The 23629-nt window shown below is 37.1% G+C and overlaps 1 protein-coding gene across 1 annotated transcript in view; it reads right to left on the bottom strand.

Moving 5' to 3' along the window:
* LOC145252536 (sodium-dependent proline transporter-like) overlaps positions 1–23629 on the bottom strand; it is a 74489-nt gene that overhangs the window by 26450 nt on the left and 24410 nt on the right. The window contains exons 5-8 of the mRNA XM_080112084.1: positions 23425–23545; positions 11451–11589; positions 6384–6518; positions 982–1085 (exon numbers count right to left, since the gene is read on the bottom strand). Coding sequence (XP_079968210.1) covers positions 982–1085; positions 6384–6518; positions 11451–11589; positions 23425–23545 — 499 coding nt within the window. The remainder of the gene's footprint in view (positions 1–981; positions 1086–6383; positions 6519–11450; positions 11590–23424; positions 23546–23629) is intronic.

Below are 23629 nucleotides of genomic sequence, written 5' to 3'. Positions count from 1 at the left end.
ACAGAGATGAGTATTGACTGAAGAGAGCTTGATATGGGTATCTAAAACGGTCCTAATTATTGGGTTTGAAACTGACAGTACCAATGACTTATCTCATCTAAAACTTTCTGTAAACAATATATATATATATATATATATATATATATATATATATATATATATATTGTTTCTCTATCTCCGTTCTCCAGATCGCGCACTGACATATGAAATGACTTTCCATTAATTCCGTTTTTTCTTGTTACATAATGAAATTTATTTGCACTTAGCTGTGACGACGCGTAAACGTTGTCACAGCAGCGTTTGAACGGCCTTCCTCGCTTCATTTTATTTCTATCATCTCTTCTAGGCACATCACATCGTTTCTCATAGCCAAAGGGTTTTAGTAGCTTGTTCTCAATTACTGGAGTGACTTTAATTAGGATGTGATCAGCAAGTCTGCTTTCGGTCATGCATCTCCTTATATTAATCCTGCCCCGACTGTTAAGAATATTGGAGGAGGAGGAGGAGGAGGAGGAAGAGGAGGAGGGGTGTGGGAGTGGGGGAGAAGGGGTTAGAAGTGAACGTTTCAGAGAGGCAGTTGGCTTTTCTTAGGGCAACCCTGAAGTTCGGCCGGTGTGCCTCTCCAGACAAGTTGGGCCGTTTAATAGGGACTTTTGTATTTCGATTTTGGTCAGTTAAGCATTTCATTTTGTATGTCTGCCATTCAACCTTGGAAGAACGAGTACCACTGTAATGTCCTCCTCCAAAAGTTAACGTTATTATTTGTTTATCAATTGTGGTTTTTGTTTGGAAGGAAGAATCCCTTTGTTGCAGGACTGACTGGATCAGACAACTTTCATTCGTATTCTTTTAATTTCTATATATTATATCACTTGTGAAACCCTTATTTTTAATTAAGGCTAGGGTTTACTCTCTAAATGCCCTACAATGAGATATGGTGATGCTTGAAGAGGAGGTAGCATTTAATTCAGCATCACTTACACGTAACAGTTGTTATCGAATTTGTTGTAACTCGCCATGTTGATTAGAGATCCAAAGGCAAGTCCGAGCGAATAGAAGATCTGCGTGGCGGCATCAGCCCAAACCTGCATTTGTACAAAACAAAATAAATATACGTAATTTTAAAAGAATTACACGATTTTATATTGTCTATTCCATAATCACCATCATCGTCATCATCATCATCATCGTCATTGTCATCGTCGTCATCATTATTGTTGTGTCTGCACAAATAATTAACAAGAACACAGAAAGTAAAGGTATAACAATAATATATTAGGAAGAGAAGTTATATACATATTTACATGTCTTCAGATATACTTCAGTTGGAGATATTCCGGCAGGTGGCGTGTTGCATGTCTTACTGGAGGCAACATAGGCGTCTTGCCTATTTGGCGGTCATTGCAGGACTCTCCCGGTATTGATGATTGATACCTTTATATATCTCACTCACCCACCTATGTTAATTAGTGGGCGTCTCCACAACAATTATCAACATCATTATCGTCATCATCGTCATCATCATCATCATCATTATCACCATCATCGTCATCATCATCATCGTCATCACCATCATCGTCATCATCATTGACATCGTTATCACCATCATCGTCATCATCATTGTCATCATCATCGCTAGCGCCTTTCTGAATTTTTTAGATGAAGATTTAAGACAACACGATCATCTTCAAGTTTAATATAAACAAATTCTTGTAACGTCCGTTTAAATAATCAAATTCTAACCAATATCTACCACTATTGATCACTATGCTGTTGTCATGGTGACCACCATACACTCATTAACTCGTAATCTCGAGTGGTCTTCAGCCTTATTTCAGATTACTGTTCTGATCTTGAGTGTTATTTTCACAACATTTTGATTGATGTAACCTCCGATCATTTCCAGGTGTATATTGTTGAACTTGGGAATCTTTCTGTTGAACTCGGGAATCATTCTGTCGAACTTGGGAATCTTTTCATTGAACTCACAAATCTGCACGGAATTTCTGAACAGAACATTTTATTTAATCCACTGGAGTAGCATGTTCTCATTCTGTCAGCCGTGACTGCATAGAAGTCCTAAGTAATTTGTAGTTTTATTTTGAGCATTGCCCATGCTGAGGGTGCCCGTAGTGTAGTGGATAAGCTACTTGGTAAAATTCGGCTGTAAGTTGCACTCTTCTGGAGGTTGAAGATTCAATCCTGAATGTAGACGACACTCGAAATACAATTATGAATTACTTAGGACTTCTACCCAGTCATGGCTGACAGAATGAGAAATTCCATTCAAAATTCTGTGAGATTCCTTAATTTGACAGAAAGATTCCCAAATTATACAAGATTCATCTAATGTAAGGCCAGAGGTTACATCGACCGAACCATTGTGAAAATAACACTCAAGATGAAAACAGTAGTCCCAAGAATCCAAATAATATGAATAATCAATCCTCATCTCAAAAATTCAGAAACGTGATAATCGCCAACATTTGGAATATACATCACAACTTATCAAGGTCTGAAAGCCACTCGAGGATAAGAGTCAATGAGTGTACAGTGGTCACTGAGACAACAGTGTAGGTATCATTAGTGGTGGAAATTGGTTAGAATTTGTTTATTTAAGGAGATATTACAACAAGAATTTATTTACATTGGAGTTGAAGACAATCATATTGTAGTCAGCTGGAAAGGAAGCAGAACAGAATTCCACAGGCGGGCAGTTCTCAGAAAGAAACTTTGTTCATGGAATTTGTTTTCGATTTAGGCACAGATAGAGAGTGGGGGAAATTGTTAGTAGTTGTTGTAGCTAGATGAGCTGTTCTTTGCGAAAGTTTCGCAAGGGGGGGAGGGTATAGATTGAAACTCAGACAAGCACTTGCCATGATAATGATAGAGCTGATGCCTAATATATTCCTGTTTTGACATCCATAAAATTTGATGATCATCCAATGGTCATCAATCTGTTTTCTTTTTTTTCTCTGGTCACTTTATTTATTTAAAAAAAAAATGTTTATTTGGGAATAATCTCTTATCAAGGCCTGAAGGCCACTGGAGGATAACGGTTAATGAATGTAAGGTGGTAGTGTAGTAACCGTTACTAGTGTAAATTGGGTAGATTTTGATTATTCATGAGGACGGCTTGACGATAACTTGTTTACATTGGATTTGAAGGCAACCATGTTGTATTCAACCAGGAAGCAGGCCAGTGGAACAGTGTTCCACAAGTGGGCAGTTCTGGAAAAGAAGCTTTGTTCATAGAATCTGCGTTTAAAGTTAGGCACAGTTAGAGAGTGGAGAAAAATGGATGGAACGATAAAATTGTCACCCTAGAAAAGACAACATGATTCCATTTCCATTTGATGAAAACCGGTTTTCTTTTTTTGTTGCAGACAATCTACTAGTTGGCCAGCAATAGGAGCCTTCTATCATGTCTGAAAGCGATACAATATTCAACCAGTGAGATTGGAGATGTGCCACTGTTCAACTCATGCTCTCTACCGATCCAAGTTATGACAACAGGACCATTACCAGCACCCTCAAAATGCAAATCCAGATGGTTCAACGCTTCAGGGCGTAGCTGAACGCATCGGATGGCCCACAGTTATGGTCTTTGGTATGGTTTTAAGTGAAAGTCACGTCATGTCCCCTAACATCTTCGAAGTCAGCTTGAAAGTCAACACCAAATTGTACCTGGATATGTTGAAGAATGTGGTGATCCCCTGGTGCAATCAGGTGGTTGCTGGCAGACCCTGGGTGTGGCAGCAGGACTCAGCACCAGCCCACAAGTTTAAAGAGACCCAGGCTTGGCTTCAGAAGGAGTGCTACGACTTTGTACTCTTCTCGCACTCCTCCGACCTGAACCCTCTGGATTACTCCTCCCCTTCCTCCTCCGACCTGAACCCGCTGGATTACTTTGTTTCATCATACGTGGAGAACATCACCAACATGACCTCCCACACCACCAAAATCAGCCTGATCACTGCCATCCACCGAGTATTAGTGGAGTTCCTGCCGGCGCTTGTGGAAAAGGTATGCTCTCAGTTCTGGACCCCTATTGAGGTGGTAATTGAGGCTGAAGGTGGCTACATTGAATAGATGTCAGCTCTACTACATAATCAAGTTACCTGAATTTTTTCAATAAAAGTTTTCAAATAAAGCTGTAGTATTGTTTTCTCTAGGCTGACAATTTTATCATTCTACCCTGCCGTGGTTGTAGCTAGTCAAGTGTTTTTTGTGAAAGTTTGGTAAGGGGGGACCATAGATTGGAGTCAAGTCGAGCACTTGCCATAAAAATAATGATAGAGCAGAGACAGACTTGCTACGTCTCTTCTGCGGGAAAGAGGTTGCATTAAAATTAACAGAGCAATGAGCTTCTCTCTGTTGATTGCTGTAGGAAGCTGGTTCTGCACAGTTCTAGGAGGTCCACTTGCTCAAACTTTGCCTTTTCTCTTTGAAAAGTGGTTAGCTTATTGCTAATCACCTGAGGCGCTCCTACCATAGTGTGCTGATAGGGTTGCCCAGACACTTTGTGCAGGTCGGAGTGCCCCTCCTCGGGGCGCTGACTTTTCTATCTCACTTTCTGATTCTTGTGTCACATTTCTCACGATGGGAGAGAAATAAATGCCAGCAATGAGTAAAAACTGTAAAAAGTACCCTTTTTTTTACAACTGTTTCAATTACTGAATTTAATGTGTGAGGGTATTTACTTCTTTCTTATGGCAGAAAGGTATGGCACAAGGCTGAAAAAGTGAGGTATATAAAAATCTAGTATAACAAGGGTTGTGTACTTATGCTCTGCAAATAATAGGCTAAGCAGCATTTTTCAGTATGAGCACCTCAGGCTATTGGTAATAAACACCCCCCCTCTCCAAAAAAAAGGTAGAACCTGAGAGGGTATAGGTATTATAACGATATGCAGAAACACAAAAGGGAAGGAAAATATCTGCTACCCCCCCCCCCCTCCCATCATATTTCTCTGTTTTGGATCCGTTTATTGCCAATTGTCTGGGAGGGTACACGATTATAGTCAAGATTGTTTCTCTTTCTTACTTCCGGTTTATATTGTCCATTTGATTATATCATAGGTTCTCAATGGGGGGGGGGAACTTTGGGTTCTCAGGGGGTGAATTTTGGGTTTTCAATGAATTTTGGGTTCTCAATTGGGGCAAATTTTGGGTTCTCAATCGGGGCGAATTTTAGGTTTTCAATGGGAGTGAATTTTGGGTTCTCAGGGGGTGAATTTCCAACCCATTTATGTTTTTTAATTTTTTCTTGTTTTTATTTACAGAATTCGGAGTCCATCATGAGTATCGAAAAAAGAAAATATGATAATTCATTTATTGAATATGAATTCACGTCCATCATTTTAAATAGAGAAAAAAGGTCCGCAGTGTGTTATTTGTAGTAAAGCTTTGACAAACGATGCTATGAAACCAACAAAGATAAACCAACATTTGCACAATGTTCATTCTCATCACAAAGACAAGAACAAAAAATTTTTTGAACACCATGGCAATGTTCTCAAAAAGATGAAGCTGTGTTCAACAAATGATTTTAAAGAAGAAAACCAAAAAGTTAATGAAGCTGCGTATATCGTAGCACTTGAAATCGCAAAGCAGTGCACTTTTTGAGGCAGACAATCTTGGTAAGGACAGAAAATGGGAGGGAGGGGGAAATGATATTCTTACAGATGGTGAAAGGAGTGCACGAGCCAAGCAAGGTTGAGAACCCCTGGACTAGACAATTAGACATGGTTAAGCAGAGAAGAAAGTCATTCTTAACATGGGGAGGGGAACTTTCATGTTGTCTGAGAAGATAATCATTTATCAGAAGGGACCATATATTGCTTATCACTGTTGTCTCGTCTGCTAATCGGAAACCGCAGTCAAAAAGAGCAGACAATCACCTAAGACTGAACTGATTCATACCACATCCTATCTCATCGAAGCTAAAAAGCAGATGGGTGACTAATTTTGAAATACCAGGCGCTGTATGTAGGAGGATATCGACTCCTTCCTGCAAAAGTTGAAAAAAACCTAACATTGTCATCTCTCCTAATGGGGATATACATGCAACTGGGGACTGTTTGTGAATTTCATACTCCATGAAACTTCCTCCTTTGGAGGAAGCCCACTAAACCTGCATTAGGGTTAGTTATGGAGTTCCATTTTTTTTCTAAGAGAACAAGGTCAGTTGGTGTCACACAAAATACCCTCCTTCTCTCTTTGGGTTTGATTATTGCCGATCGTCTGGCAGGGTACACTGTTTAAGACTGAACAGGTTCATACCTCACCCTAACAGAGCAAAGCTAAGCTGGTATCACAGACATGCATGATATACGGAAACACAAAAGAGAAGGAAAACGTTTTCACGCTCAATGAACTTACGCTAATTTCTGTGAGTTTTTCCCATTTCGGAATGATGTAAAACTTGATTCCTTCCAGATAACCATCCAATGTCAAGCCACGAAAAAGAAGAATGAACAGTATCAAGTAGGGAAATGTCGCTGTGAAATAAACCACCTGTAAAAAGAGCAGAAAGAGACTGTCAGATCGGTAGATAGATACATACAAAGATATTTAGGTACTCACCCAATCTTCTGCATCTTCCAGCAAGTTGCATAAACAGCCGGAAGATGCTGAAGCAAAGACTGCCAGATGATTAATTCAAAACCTGGAATTTCACCTCCTTCCCAAATTAAGAATGGCTTTCTATTTAAGGAGAGTAGAAAATGGATCTTAGGTTGACTTTCAGCAGCCACGTAACTCTCGTTTTTCTTTATTTTCCCATTTAGTATTCCTGTTCCATGAGTGATGTTTCTGACAAAGAGGAAAGAATTGCTGTTTTCTAGGTTAGAATCTACTTCATCGACCACTTATCATTAGTGAGTTTTTGACCTTAAAGTGGTATTTTTAGCTCCTTAAATCAAGTGGCTTCATGCCTTGTCTGGAGTGAGTTCCATAAAAAATATGGAGATCTCATGTTGAAATAGCATCTTGAAATTCATTTACGATTTTAAACGTTTTTTTTTTTTTTTTTCTAGTGTTCATGAATTTTACACTTTCATTGAAACTTGTCGTCTGCTGACAGCTGATTGGATAATCGCTTTAGCATTTTCTGGCTGCTAATGTTACCTGCTGGAAGATGCTGACACGAAGTTGATTGGATCATAAACTGGGTAAGAATCGAAATATAGATATCTTAAACGCTGGGGATTTATTAGTTAGATTAAGATCCATAGAGTGAATGAGGTATTTTGGTAAATGTTGCCAGTCAAGAGTAAGACTCCAAAGTCTACATTTATTACTTTTAATCACTTTAGTCACAAAGACCCTGAACCCTTCCCCTCCCCAATTTCTTGTAGGGCCCTGTGCCTAATTTTGTTGTTTAAAAATCTTCTGTATTTTACTTAATTGTATTTTCAAAATTTTTAAAAGCAATAAAATATATAAACAAGATCAAAGTGTAGTTTTTTGTTCATTTTCAATGTATTTTTAACACGAATAAAGGATTTAATATCTCAAAGTGTAGTATCTGTTCTTCAGATGCTGCACTTCCATTTCTTGTTCTCTTTCAATGGAGGAGCAGTCCTTCACGACTGAGACAATTTTTTATTTTTGTACCTTTTCTCCACATTAAAAAACGACCCTGGTTCTCACTCTGTCCCGTGGGGAGGCATTGTAAATAGGTACACCAGTATTTAAAGGACTTACTGAATGACTTTCTTCACGACGTCACCAAAAGATGATGTCATTCACTAACATGAAAGATACCTTTTGTGAGTAGATCAATTATGATGTCATAAATATAAATGCTAGAAATAACATGATGATCATGATGATGATGAAAATAACATGATGATGATCAATTATGATGTCATAAACATAAATGCTAGAAATAACAAAAGAAAGACATTAAGCCTATCTGGATACTGTGTACTAGATGAACTGTTTAGACTCAGAGAATCTAGTTTAACATTTATCTCTTTCCCATTGCATTTTTTTTTTAGATGAGGATTGCTATTAATTTTGATTGTTTGGACTATTGCTCTCATCATGGTAGTTGTTCTCACAATAGAATCTTTTCCGACCCTTAGATTTTGCTGAAACCCAAAAGCAAGACCATATGAATATACACTTGGAAACGTAATATTTTACTCTGGGAAAATTGTGGTGCTTGAGCCCCAGGGTGTTTTAGAGGTAAAAAAAAAAACACCCCTTTTGGAGCTAATTTTTATTTTTTTCCAAAAATTAATATTTGTGTTTAAATAGGGGTTTGAATGGTATCGAATTCAAATTAATGCATCGGTGTTATTTGGCTGTTTCACTCTGATGTTTTACATCAGGCCAAGGGTTTAAATGGGGAAAATAGCCAAAAACAATCGGGGGACTGTATAGTTTTGGGCTTGTTTAATATTTAGCTCCTTATTGCAGGAAGTTGTAAAACAAGGTTGGAAAGTGAGATTTGAAATCAGCGATCTAAAGGAAGAGAACTCTGGCTAAACAAAAAGTGCCTGAACAGCCAATAGTGATTCAACCTTGATCGCCCTTCAGGGCTTGTGGCGCAGTGTATAGAGGTGTTGAATCTCTACGGTTCCAGATGAGCATTGACTGAAGATAGAGATTTCAATCCTACCCAAAGCAGGTCAGAGGATTGGCTGGCCAAAAGGTAGTGAGACAACAACAACTATGGAAGGCAGTAATTAAGAGACTCAGGATTCTTATCCCACTGCAGTTAATCACATGAAGAAGGCCAGAGGAATAGTTGGCCGAAACGTAGTGAAAACAACAATGAAGATGAGGATAACAGTCTGCAAATAAAAATAAATAAATTTTTGTGGGTGTAAACTAGGTGTAAATTGGGTGTAAATTTTTGTGGGTGTAAATTGGGTGTAAATTTTTGTGGGTGTAAATTGGATGTAAATTTTTGTGGGTGTAAATTGGGTGTAATTTTTTGTGGGTGTAAATTGGGTGTAAATTTTTGTGGGTATAAATTGGGTGTAAATTCACGACTGGGTATAGAGCTAATTACAAAACAACCAGTCAGAACAAATGCGACACTTGTGGCCATCAGTTTAGCATTATGACCTGGCATACAAGGTGCCTTCAATAAGTTTCCAGACTTTTTTTTGTACAGACATTTAAAATTATCGTAGACTCTTGAAAATTCAGTATGTTATTACTATACATCTTATGAGACGACTGACAAAAGTTTTACGATTTCAGGTTCAAATGAACAGCTACAGCAGGAATTGGAATACAGCCTGATTGTCACAGCTGCTGAATTTCAAAAATGCAATCTAGCCATGTGTTCATTTTAGAAGAACGATATTCAAGAAATTCCGTTTTAAACTTGGAAAAATATGCCACAGAAACGTATGGAAAGCTCCAGATTGCTTTTGGACCATCTTGCATGAATTGAGCATCAGTTTTTGAGTGACGTAAGAGATTCAAGAGAGACAGGGAGTCAGTGGGAGGAGTAAAGAATTCAGAACACCAGAATTGTTTGGCCAAATAAAGAATGCTTGCCACACTGGACCCTGCTTACCACCCCCTCCCTGACTTTCCTTTGCGGACAGACGCCACACTAGACGATCTGAAAATCACCCCTTCTCAGGTGCATGCTATCATAAAAACCTTGACACTTCAAAAGCATGTGGACCTGATCTCATCCATGCTATTAAAAAAATGCTCTACTGAAGTAGCTCCTGTTCTCTCCAAACTTTGCAACAAATGCCTTAATGAATCTTGCTTTCCTGACTGCTGGAAAACTGCCTCTGTGGTACCAGTTTTCAAGAATTCTGGCGAAAGAACTGACCCATTAAATTATTGCCCCATTAGCCTCCTTCCACTTTTCGCTAAAATATTTGAGTTCATAATTAACCAAGCTCTAATCCATCACCTTACAGAAGCTAAACTTCTGACTGATCAACAATATGGATTTAGGCAAGCCGGTTCCACAGCAGATATCCTAACTGTAATCTCTGAACGTATATACCATTCACTTGACAAAGCAGGGGAGGGTAGAGTGTAGCTCTAGATATATCTAAGGCTTTTGACAGGGTATGGCATGAAGGTCTTCTCAGGAAAATCAGATCATATGGTATTACTGGACGAAAACTTAACGTAATTAAATCCTTCTAAGATAAGAGAAAAATCCAGGTTGTCCTCGATGGTCGTACATCTAAACAATATGATATAAATGCGGGAGTGCCTCAAGGGTCTATCCTTGGACCTTTATTATTCCTAATATTCATAAATGACCTCCCTGACATGGGTGTATATATGCTGATGACACCACGCTCTATAACAGACATGACAGGAAAACAAATGAACAGATATCTAAGGAAATGGCAGAAACACTAGAGGATGACCTCCAATCAGTAGTGGAATGGGGACAAAATGGATCGTCTCATTCAATGCTGCAAAGACTAAACTTGTTTCCTTCAATAACTACAAGAAGCCTTCTCTACCATCAATAGGAATGGCCAAAGACTCATCTGAAAGTACTTCTTTTAAACTCCTCAGCCTGCCTTCATAGGAAGCATGAGTTGGAACAATTACATTGAGAGCATTGCCAGGACCACTGTGAAGAAAGTAGGCTCTCTCTACTGTGCTAGAAAGCTACTAATGCCCGAAAGTATCCTGTACTTCTATAAAGCCACCATTCGCCCATGTATTGAGTATTGCTGTCATATTTGGGCTGGTGCATCTGCTACTAGTCCCTCGCTCCTAGACAAAAAAGAGTCGCCAACCTGATAGGTCTTGAACTGTCATCTAAGCTTCAGCCTCTGTCCCATCGACGAAATGTTGCATCCCTCTGCCTGTTCTACAAGTATTTTAATGGTGAATGCTCAGATGAACTGCAAGCACTTGTACCCCCTCGATGTAAATATCAACGACAAATCTGACAAGCAGCTAAATCCCACCCCTACACATTAGAGATCCCTAGATGTAAGAGAGCTTTCTACTCCACTAGTTTCTTCCCCAGAACTGCTAGATATTGGAATTTCCTTCCGGGTCCCTGCTTCCCCAACTGTACTGACATGCAGAAGTTCAAGTGTAATGTGAATCGACATCTTGCTGCCCAACTCCTTACATAGTACCCCTGTAGCTTATGTCCCTGATAGTAGCCCCCTGCATCAAAGTGGCAATGTGCCTTGTTTGGGGTGAAAATGTAATAAAAAAAAAAAAAATAAGAGTGCCCATACGAAAAACTCTGGAAACTTATCAAAGACATCTTGTATATATTGTCATACTAATAATCTGCAAAGGAGCACTAGTTATCAACTGCTGCTCCTCTGCTGCATCTTTGTTTATTTACGTGAGTGAATGAGGGTTAGGGTTCATACCTTTGCTAATGGTAATATTAAACAGAATAGACTCTACTGGATTCAATTCTGCATTGAAAAGGTGCATACATTCGTTGTTATTATTACAAAATCGATTACTGACTTTTCCTGTACTTTTGATCCCCTTCCGCATACAAAAATACATGATAATCCACATAAGAAGAAGGAACAGGGCGTTCTTCAGGCTGATCGGTCCGAGATCTCCAATCCCGTTTGAGTCGGGAAGGCGAAGAACAACATTGCTGAAATGAAAATATTTACACATTTTAAATAATTTTCCATGTATAAAGTTGAGTTTTTCGTTGCACATTGGCATTGACTTGTAATGGGGGTATGAGACGAATGGATTTGCCAATCATTTTTATAACCAACGGCTGTGCTAAACAACCAATGAAAACGTCCCAAAATTATTATAAAAATTGTCGAATTTTGGATTCAATCAGTTCGCCGTTTACTATGTCACGGACCGCATTTAATTCTTCTTGGTTACTGATCTGAACTATGCCGCCATCTTTGTTCAACACAATATCTCAGAACTTAAGAGGTTAACTATGCCACGGACCGCATTTGATTCTTGGTCGCCATCTTGGTTACTGATCTGAACTACGCCGCCATCTTTGTTCAACACAATATCTCAGAACTTAAGAGGTTAACTACGCCACGGACCGCATTTGATTCTTGGTCGCCATCTTGGTTACTGATCTGAACTACGCCACCATCTTTGTTCAACACAATGTCTCAAAACTTAACAGATAGTAAAAACCTACTTTTTTTTATTCAAAACAAATTTAAAACGAATTTCTTAATATACTCAGTCATGGATATGCAAGGGTCTAAATAAATGTAAACCAATTTGCATATTCTTTAAAACAAAATGATCTTTCATTAATCAATAATTCATATTTATGGCTTCTTATTAAATGATTAGATTAATTTCACTATTACGCTCAGTTATATTTATGCATATTTTCTATATTGTGCATAATTATATAGCATTTACATAATTATATAGCATTTAGGATGAAAACGTCCTAGCACACCAACATGCAGGTATTTATATATATATCTGTCTGTCTACTATTATATAAAAGGAAGTTTGCGTATATATATATATATATATATATATATATATATATATATATATATATCATCCAACAGGATGAAAACGTCCTAGCACACCAACATGCATATATATATATATATATATATATATATATATCTGTCTGTCTACTATTATATAAAAGGAACTTTGCGTATGTGTGAGTTTGTTCTCTATGGACTCTGAAACAGCTGAGCCAAGTTTTTTTTAAATTCTCAAAAATGTATATTATGTATTATGTGTCTGACAGTGTTCTTAGATAGGTTTTGTATCAGAATGTCTTTGATGAGTATCAATAATTGACCAATTCGATGAAAGAAGGAACAGGCGATTTTGACTAAAGTTAACACCTTATGCCGCCTAACACAACAAGTGCATTTGAGAAGTTTTATCAACACACAAGCAGAAAGGCCCAGCATATAAAATCAAGAGTAGTTTCTTGGATATGACAGAGGTGTGTCTGAAATGAATGTTTCTGTTTATAGCACAATTTAACCATGATATTTGACTTTTGCTTTTTAAACTCTAATTCAAGCCATTATCACAGCACAAGTAGAAAGGCCCTGCATATAAAATAAACTGTGGGCGCTTTGACATGACAGGGGCGTATTCAAAATGAATGTTCCTGTTTAGAGCACACTTGAACCATGATACTTTTTCATTTTAAACTTTAATTAAAAATCGTTATTTTTATAAAATCAACAGAAGGTTCTCTACAAGCTAATATAGACTACAATCTATTGGTGGACTAAGTTACTGTCGTGCACCAGGATTGATCCACAACTAGAGCAGGCAATTAATACAGTAGAACCCCAGTATACGGTGGCCCTAGGATACGTTTTTTCCAGACCTCCTGGTTACGGTATTTTCCCCGCCTTACAGTGTTATTTATAATGTTATTTGATTATATACATGTGTATTATATACTGTACTGTATTTTGTTACTAATTTTTAATGTTGTATCCCGGGGTTCTACTATAGATATAGATATGGATTTTACCGTCACTGGATTATTTCTCTTCCACCAGACTATCCATTCATGTGTAATCACCTTTTTCTTCACCATATTCCCTCTGCTTCACTTTTTTTGTTTTCAAGTAAGATCTTTGACTTACTTGTTGTTTCATCAAATACTTTTGCATGCAAAATCCTGTCCCGCATTTTGCTAATTCCTACCCTTTGATGAGAAGGAAAGTATTTCTTCGAAACTCTGCGGATTAAGGACTATCCACTTATTAAGTGCTTCCTTTTCAGATTAAATATGTTTTTAACTCATTTCAAAGTGTTTTTTAACATGTTTTATTAAGTGTTTGCTCGTATATATATATATATATATATATATATATATATATATATATATATATATAGCACTTTGTTTGTGTGAAAAAGAAGACAAAACTAATCGATGAGAAAAAGAAGACAAAACTAATCGATGAGATAACAAATCTAATCAATACAACAAAATTAATCAATAAGAAGATAAAACTAATGCTATTGCTACTTCAAATTTAAACACCTCTTCTCTCTTTATTCTCTTCCCTCCTCTCTCTCTCTTTAAATAGTCCAAAGTACACCAGACACAAGCTTTTATTATGATTAATTATTATTAAGATTAAACCGCACTCTTTGCCCATAAAAATTAAATTTGCCAATATAATTAATCTAGAATCATTTGGATTATTCGAACTACTCTCAGGTGTAGCTTGTTGAACTCGGGAATCTTTCTGTTGAACTCAAGAATCTGAACAGAATTTCAAGTTTGATAAAAAAAATTCCTGGGTTTAACAAGAGGCGGTAGATTATGACCGCAAGCAATGTTGGCCGCTCGATTCTAATTGCTGACCAGAATGACGTAAGTGTAGTAGAATAAAGTCCATTCAATTTCATATGTAAATAAAGAAACCAATCCACATTTTAACCTGTTATGTCAATGGCCAAACAAAGAGCCGATAGGAATTTTGTCAATATGAACACACACACAACGAAGAAGGCAGAGGGACAGACAGGAAAGAAACAGACACCTTTCTTTGCAGCTATCGCTCTGCCACACGCAAACCCACAAACCCACTTTACTGCTGCATGCCACAACCCTGTCAATAAAATGCAGCTGTTTCGATTAACTTAGCGTCATTGTTATTTTGAACCACGGCACATTTCAGCAAGTGAGTATACAGTAGCGTCCAAAACTAAGGGACAAAATTTTAAAACGTAATGTTTATTAGAAATAACAGCTAAAATTTTAATCATTTGCAAAAAAGAATTATAACAATTATTTATTTATTTTCAAAATAGGGACGTCCAAAAGTAAGGGACAACATTGAGAAACATTATGTAAACAGGCAAAAAACAATAAAAATACAATCAATATTTAGTAAATGAGCCTTTGCTCTCAATGACAGCTGCACATCTTTTCTTGACAATCCTCAATACTAATTTTAGACTATTCTTCTTGAAGCTTCACCCACAAATCCTCCGTGTTAGTGGGATTTCTTTCCATAACTTTCACTCCTTAGGTCTTCCAAAGATTTTCTATTGGATTTAAGTCAGGACTTTGCGGTGGCTATTTCATAATTTCCTTTGCCTTGTGACATGGGGCATTATTTTGCATAAAGGTAGCCCGATCGAAACCTGAATTCTGTATGATTGGCACAACATGATCTTAAACAATGTTTTATAGATCTGCGCATTTACACGAGTTTGTAACCGGACAAGAGGCGTTGTACCTTGTCTAGAAAACATTCCAAATACCATGATGCTTCTGCCCCCCAACTTGACAGTTATTTTAATACACTTTGCACTTAATCTTTCACCAATATGTCTCTTTACATTGTTTTCCATCATTTCCAAATAAATTAAAATTGCTTTCATCACTAAAAAATACTTTTGCCCAATTTTCATATGCTCAAAGCTTCTGTTCAGAATTCTGTTTGCTATTTGCCAAAACTGGTGAGAACCAAGCCTCTGTTTAGTTACTTTGGACTTGACGGACTGAGCATACAATTCTCTAGCGTTCTCTATTACTTTCTTACAGTGGTTGCTAGCAGTCCTGAAAGCTGCTTTAATCTCAATACATCTATTACGTTGGAAGCAATGGAAAAAGTGATTTCTGTGTGCAATGACAGCAGCACATTCTGGAAAGAACCATAGCTGGCTGTTAGATTTTTGCTGGAACTTTTTCGAGGGTATGAAGCGGTCTATACCTACAATTAACTATTCCATCAGGTCTGATACTATAGAGGACACATCCTTTTTAAACATGGAACGCAGAGGTAGATCTGATATAAATGTACGGAAGCTGTTCCAGTCAGTCAGCCATAGTGTATCGATATACTGTACGATGGAGAGGTACATCTGAGGACTTATTACATTTCATTTTTATCTTAATTGATACAACAAAATCGCCATGGGCATGGAATACGTGCCTACATTAAGGATGGCTTCCCGTGTGGCAGGGATATCTCTAGAGAAGACCCTAATTTACCCTATATGTGCTTCAGGGTTGCACTTGCTAACACCACTGCATTTATATTTGCCCTCTATCGGCCCCACAACAGCGGAGTTACTATCTTTAAGAGCATATCTGAGAAAATAGACCACATACTGTCTGCACATCCCTCGGCTAACATCCACATCTGTGGTGACGTCAACGTCCATAACGTGGAATGGCTGACCCATTCAAATAAGACAGATGATGAGGGGAGGTTTTGTCATGATTTTGCCATTGCTTATGACCTCACTCAGATTATTCGCGAACCCACCCGTGTGCCCGATAGACCCGGTCAATATGCAAGCCTCCTAGACCTTTTTCTCTCAACTTCCCCTGAGCTATGTTCATGTTCCGTTCATTCTCCTCTAGGATCCTCCGACCACTCCGTCGTATCAGTTAAGATAAAAACAAAATGTAAGAAGCCCCCAGACGTACCCCTCCACCGTACTGTATACCGATACTCTATGGCTGACTGGGATAGCTTCCGTACATTCATATCTGATTTACCTCTGAACTCCATGTTTAAAAAGGAAGTGTCCTCTATAGTATAAGATCTGACCGAATGGTTAATTGTAGGTATAGACCAATTCATACCATCTAAAAAATTCCAACAAAAACCTAACAGCCAGCCATGGTTCTCCCCAGAATGTGCTGCTGCTATCACGCACAGAAATCACTTTTTCCATAGCTACCAACGTAATAGATGCACTGAGACTAAAGCTGCTTTCAGGACTGCCAGCAACCACTGTAAAAGAGTAATAAAAAATGCAAGAGAGCTATATGCTCAGTCTGTTAAATCCAAGGTAGCTGATCAGCGGCTTGGTTCCCACCAGTTTTGGCAAATAACAAATAGGATCGTGAACAGAAGTGTGCGTTCTATCCCAACCATTATCAATGGACCAGAGGTCATCTCGTCAGCGTCAGACAAGACCAAACTATTTGCAAAGAACTTTGCAGCTAATTCTACCCAATGTGACGAAGGCCATCAACTCCCCATATTTCCTCCTATAACACAGAACACGCTAGGTAACATACAAATATCTGTGCATGAGGTCGCCAAGCTTATCAAGAACCTAGATTCCAGTAAAGCAACTGGCCCTGATGGCATCCCAATTATAGTGTTGAAAAGCTTCAACCAGAACTTGCTCCCATACTTACGAAACTATTTAAGCGCTGCCTTAAGGAGAAGTGCTTTCCGACTCCCTGGAAGACCTCATCAGTTTGCCCTGTATTTAAGAATTCAGGTGATAAGTCATCTCCCTCTCAGTACAGACCAATAAGTCTCCTGTGTGTTATGAGTAAGTTGCTGGAATCCATATTAAATAGAGAAATAGTCAACCACCTCAGCAGGAATAACCTTCTTAGTGACACACAATATGGTTTCCGCTCTGCAAGATCTACCGCAGATGTGCTGACGGTTATATCCCACAGGATTAGTGAATCTCTTGACAAAGGCTTCCTTTCTAGGGCAATTGCTCTTGACATATCAAAGGTCTTCGACAAGGTATGACATAAGGGTCTACTTCACAAGATTTCCAGCTATGGTATAACTGGAAATGTTTTCTCAATCATTAAATCATTTCTCTCCGATAGGCTCATAAGAGTAGTGGTAGATGGACAAAAATCGGAGGCCTGCAATATAAATGCTGGAGTCCCTCAGGGGTCAATCCTGGGCCCAACTCTCTTCCTGATCTACATCAATGACCTCCCTAAACACATAAATCATTCGTTGACATCTATGCTGATGACACAACCATCTACGGCAACACATCAAAGGCTGTAAATGACAAAGCTCTCTCTGATTCTCTCTCCTCTGATCTCGAGCGCATGGTTCAGTGGGGAAAGATGTGGCTGGTTACCTTTAATGCATCCAAAACCAAGCTCCTATCCTTACATCATCAACGCTCTGATCCCCAGCTGGCATCAATTGTGATGGATGGCTCTCGTCTGGGTGAGGCCCCATGTTTTGACAAGCTTCTGGGTTTGAGCTTTACTCCTGATCTGAAATGGAACACATACATCAAGTCTGTTGCCAAGGTCACTGGAAAGATGGTGGGATCCTTCTACCGCTCCAGAAGATATCTCACTACTGATGCAATTCTCTATCTATATAAAAGCCAAGTACGTCCAAGGATGGAATACTGTTGCCATATCTGGGCAGGAGCTGCTAAAAACAGCCTATCCTGCCTTGACAGAGTACAAAATAGACTTCGTGGCTTAGTGGGGGATGCCCTTTTCTCTACCCTGCAACCTCTCTCCCACAGAAGAGACATTGCGAGCCTGTCTTTGTTTTATCGTTTTTCCATGGCAGGTGCTCGTCTGAACTCTAATCTCTGGTCCCCCCTCGCCAATCTTTCATGAAAAACACCCGTCTAGCTGAATCCACTGTGAAAAATTTCCCCCACTTTATATCTGTGCCTAAATCAAAACGCGGATTCCATGAACAAAGCTTCTTTCTTAGAACTGCACGCCTGTGGAACTCTGTTCCATCTGCCTGCTTCCCACCTGACTACAACTTGGATGTCTTCAATTCCAATGTTAACAAATTCCTAATGAACCGCCCCCTTAAGTAAACACTTCATCAAATCTCCACACTAATGTAATGTACTTAAAAAAACAAAAAAACAGAATGGTTGTAAGATCCAAGAGGAGTGGGTTCGTGTGCAATCTGAGTGATGTCATAAGCAATGGAGAAATCATGACAGAACCTCCCCTCATCATCGGTCTTGCAAAACCTCAGCAAAAGAAGATTGACTAATGCAGTGTATGTCATTAAGCTGCAAAGTTCTTGGCAAAGAGTTTGGCTTTGTCTGATGCTGACGAAATTACCTCAGGTCCATTGATGATAGTTGACAAGCTTCTGGGCTTGACCTTTACTCCTGATCTTGAATGGAACACATACATCAAATCTGTTGCTAAGACCACTGGAAAAATGGTGGGATCCTTCTATCGATCTCATAGTACTGTTGCTACATCTGGACAGGAACTGCTAGAAAGGACTTATCCTGCCTTGATAGAGTTCAAAATAGACTTCGTAGCCTCGTAGGAGATGTCCTTTTCTTTTCCATGCAACCTCTATCTCACAGAAGAGATGTTGCGAGTTTGTCTCTGCTTTATATTTTCATGGCAAGTGCTCGACTGAGCTTCAATCTATGGTCCCCCCTCACCAAACTTTCACAAGAAACACCCATCTAGCTGAAAACACTATCAATAATTCCCCCCACTCGTTATCTGTGCCTACACCTAAACATAGATTCCATGAACAAAGCTTCTTTCTTAGAACTGCACGCCTGTGGAATTGTCTTCCGTTTTCCTACTTTCCAGCTGACTACAATATGGTTGTGTTCAAGTCTAATGTAAACAAGTTCTTGATGAGCCGTTCCACTTAAGTTAACAAACTTACCGAATTTCCATTACTCATGATTAATATATTGTCCAATTGACTACTGTACACTCTTAACGCTTATCCTCGAGTGGTCTCTGGCCTTGATAACTGGTTATGCCTATGTAAAAAAAAAAAGGTCTGCCGGTTTTAAAAGCAATAACTATTTTGCAATTATCATTGTAGGATTTAACAACCCTGCCTACAACACTCTTGGAACGTTTCACTTTCTCTGAAATCTCTCTAATTTTTAATTTTTATTTTACTTTTGTTATTTTGAAGAGATCAAGGGGCTACTTCCTGGGGCTAACACTTGATTCTATTACAGTTTAAATTTATATCCGAGGGCTCTTATAAGAATAGACACTGTTCCCTTTATGGCTGCTATCTGTATTTCTTTACAGCTTGGTTTTCCAGGGATTGCTTCTAAGTATTTTTTAAGGTTCTTTTTTATTAGGCAGTTGCTCCTGTCACAACTGGTATAATGTTTATTTCTTTCAGAGACCATGTTGTTTTAATGGTGTGCTTTTCCTTGTGTAGATTCACAATAGCTTGTCTCACAGAGTAATCAAGGTTTTGGCGTTTCGCCATGGTGCCGGCTGATGCAACGTTAACTAATAACTAAGTAAGACTTATTCTTTAGAGGAAATCAAAAAATTTAAATATAGCATACTGTTTACATTGTTTTTCTCAATTTTATCCCTTACTTTTGGACGTTCCTATTTTGAAAATAAATAAATAATTGTTATAATTCTTTTTCTATCGTTTGCAAATGATTCAAATTTTAGTGTGTTATTATGGATGATAACGACTACCAGTTGTCAAAATTTCAGCTTTTCACAATTGTTATTTCTAACAAATATTAGGTTTTAAAAATTTGTCCCTTAATTTTAGACGCTAATGTATATATAATTTGCAAGCACAGAAACACGCTAAGCGATTTATGCATACTGGGCATAAAATAACAGACTTATTTGATTTTGTTACACACCACAATATGTTACGTTGTTGCTCTATAATAAAGGGTTGAGTGTGTTTGTTGCGTCATCTCTAATAATGGATTAGAAGAGATGACGTGTTATATTATATTTTTATGTTGTATCATAAAGGGAATCGTGTGTGAGTGACATGTATTTTCAGAACCTACCTCTGCTTCTTCGATGTTGGATCATCTGGAAATTTCTCGTACTGGAGGGAGACTTGATACCTGTTTTTGGATGAAGATTCAATCACTCCAAGACAAGGAATTAGTTCTATAGTTTTTATTTCACTTTCTCCAGATGTCCTGCAGAAGGTGGAAGTGAAATAGGCCTGTGTGGATTCTTCTTCTACACACGTCAGCGTTCGTCCCTCCCCCCCCCCCCCGTGAAGAGGAGGAGACAACGGGAACCCGTCCGTTATCTTCTGTGCCCAAATCAAATCTCAACGATTCAGCTAACCTGATCACATGACTCACACGCAATCAAATCAGCTGATCTTTTACTTCTGGCCAACATGTCTACACTATAACTCACCTCTCCCCCTCTCTCTCTCGCTCTCTCGCTCTTTCTCTCTCTCTCTCCCTCTCTCTATTCCTTAACAAATATAACAGTTGTATGTTGAAAAAGTTAGGAGGTTACATCGGCTGAAACGCTGTGAGACTAACACTCAAGATGAGAACAGTAGTCCGAATAATCATAATAATACAATTATTAATCGTCATCTCAAAAATTTAGAAATGTGATTATTTTTTCTTTTCTTTTATTATTTACATGGTGCTTTCAAGAAGTTTCCAGATTTTTTTTGTGTGACCACTTTTATTTTATGTCCAAATTACATACATGTAATAAGACTTTTATTTTATGTCCAAATTACATACATGTAATAAGACTTTTATTTTATGTCCAAATTACATACATGTAATAAGATTTTTATTTTATGTCCAAATTACATACATGTAATAAGACTTTTATTTTATGTCCAAATTACATACATGTCATAAGACTTTTATTTTATGTCCAAATTACATACATGTAATAAGATTTTTATTTTATGTCCAAATTACATACATATAATAAGACTTTTATTTTATGTCCAAATTACATACTTGTAATAAGATTTTTATTTTATGTCCAAATTACATACATGTAATAAGATTTTTATTTTATGTTCAAATTACATACATGTAATAAGACTTTTATTTTATGTCCAAATTACATACATGTAATAATACTTTTATTTTATGTCCAAATTACATACATGTAATAAGACTTTTATTTTATGTCCAAATTACATACATGTAATAAGACTTTTATTTTATGTCCAAATTACATACATGTAATAAGACTTTTATTTTATATCCAAATTACATACATGTAATAAGACTTTTATTTTATGTCCAAATTACATACCTGTAATTAGATTTTTATTTTATGTCCAAATTACATACATGTAATAAGATTTTTATTTTATGTCCAAATTACATACATATATAAGACTTTTATTTTATGTCCAAATTACATACTTGTAATAAGATTTTTATTTTATGTCCAAATTACATACATGTAATAAGACTTTTATTTTATGTCCAAATTACATACATGTAATAAGACTTTTATTTTATGTCCAAATTACATACATGTAATAAGACTTTTATTTTATGTCCAAATTACATACATGTAATAAGATTTTTATTTTATGTCCAAATTACATACATGTAATAAGACTTTTATTTTATGTCTAAATTACATACATGTAATAAGACTTTTATTTTATGTCCAAATTACATACATGTAATAAGATTTTTATTTTATGTCCAAATTACATACATGTAATAAGACTTTTATTTTATGTCCAAATTACATACATGTAATAAGACTTTTATTTTATGTCCAAATTACATACATGTAATAAGACTTTTATTTTATGTCCAAATTACATACATGTAATAAGATTTTTATTTTATGTCCAAATTACATACATGTAATAAGACTTTTATTTTATGTCTAAATTACATACATGTAATAAGACTTTTATTTTATGTCCAAATTACATACATGTAATAGGACTTTTATTTTATGTCCAAATTACATACATGTAATAAGATTTTTATTTTATGTCCAAATTACATACATGTAAGAAGACTTTTGTTTTATGTCCAAATTACATACATGTAATAAGACTTTTATTTTATGTCCAAATTACATACATGTAATAGGACTTTTATTTTATGTCCAAATTACATACATGTAATAAGACTTTTATTTTATGTCCAAATTACATACATGTAATAAGATTTTTTTTTCGTATGACCACACACATAAAACTCTAGTCTTCCAGTTGCGATGCACTTGTTGTACCGGTCGTGAGCGTGTCAATAATCCTCATCACAGCTCTTGGTCAAATAGTCTGTGACAAGGATGGAACACCCTTGGGATAAACTTTGCGCAAATCTTCCGTATCTTCAGTTTCTCACGAATAATTGTGTTTACAGTTCCCACACTGACATCAAACTGTGCACTTATCGTCTCTTTAGACACACAATGGTCTTTATCCATGAAGTTCTTCATTTGGCTAATCAAATCTGACTTCTTTACTCCTCCCACACCTCTCATCATTCCTCACTAACTCTCTGCTTTTCTTGAATCCCTTATGTCACTTAAAAACTGATGCTCAATTCATGCAAGATGGTCCAAAAGCAGTCTAGAGCATTCTATACATTTTTGTGACATTTAAAAAATTTTTAAAACAGAATTTTATAGCATATCGTCCTTCTCAATTGTCCTCAATTTTGTAATTCACCAGCTGTGACAATCAGGCTTTAGTAGGGTGTATTCCAATTCCTGCTGTAGCTATTCATTTGAACCTGAAATAATAAAAATTGGTCAGTCATCTCATAAGATTATAGCAATAATATACAGAATTTTCAAGAGTCTATGACAATTTGAAATGCCTGTGCAAAAAAAGTCTGGAAACTTATTGAAGGTACCTTGCTTGATTATCAGTTATTATTAAGATTAAGCCTCTCCTTCTTTGCCCATAAGATTAAATTTGCATACTTGATTATGAGCCGGACATGCGTACGTAATACGTAATACATTTCTTATTGGGGTTATTATGATTCTACTCACGTCCAATATTCTTGTGAAGCTGTTGTAAAATTTGAAACACCGCAGAAACTCAAATTGTTCGCTGCTTCCAATTCGGCCGCAGGTGTCTTCAGTTTATTCGGACAGATCTTTTTCAGCACGTCTGTCAGAAAGAAAGAGATATGATATGAGTATCAAAGTCAGGGTTAGATTTTTTTTTGCTGTTTGTTTTACTTATTTTCACTCC

This window comes from Euprymna scolopes, chromosome 29 (genome assembly GCF_053919585.1).
Source record: "Euprymna scolopes isolate OS-2025 chromosome 29, ASM5391958v1, whole genome shotgun sequence".
In the NCBI taxonomy this organism is placed as follows: domain Eukaryota; kingdom Metazoa; phylum Mollusca; class Cephalopoda; order Sepiida; family Sepiolidae; genus Euprymna; species Euprymna scolopes.
This window is presented reverse-complemented; position numbering and strand designations above follow the sequence as displayed.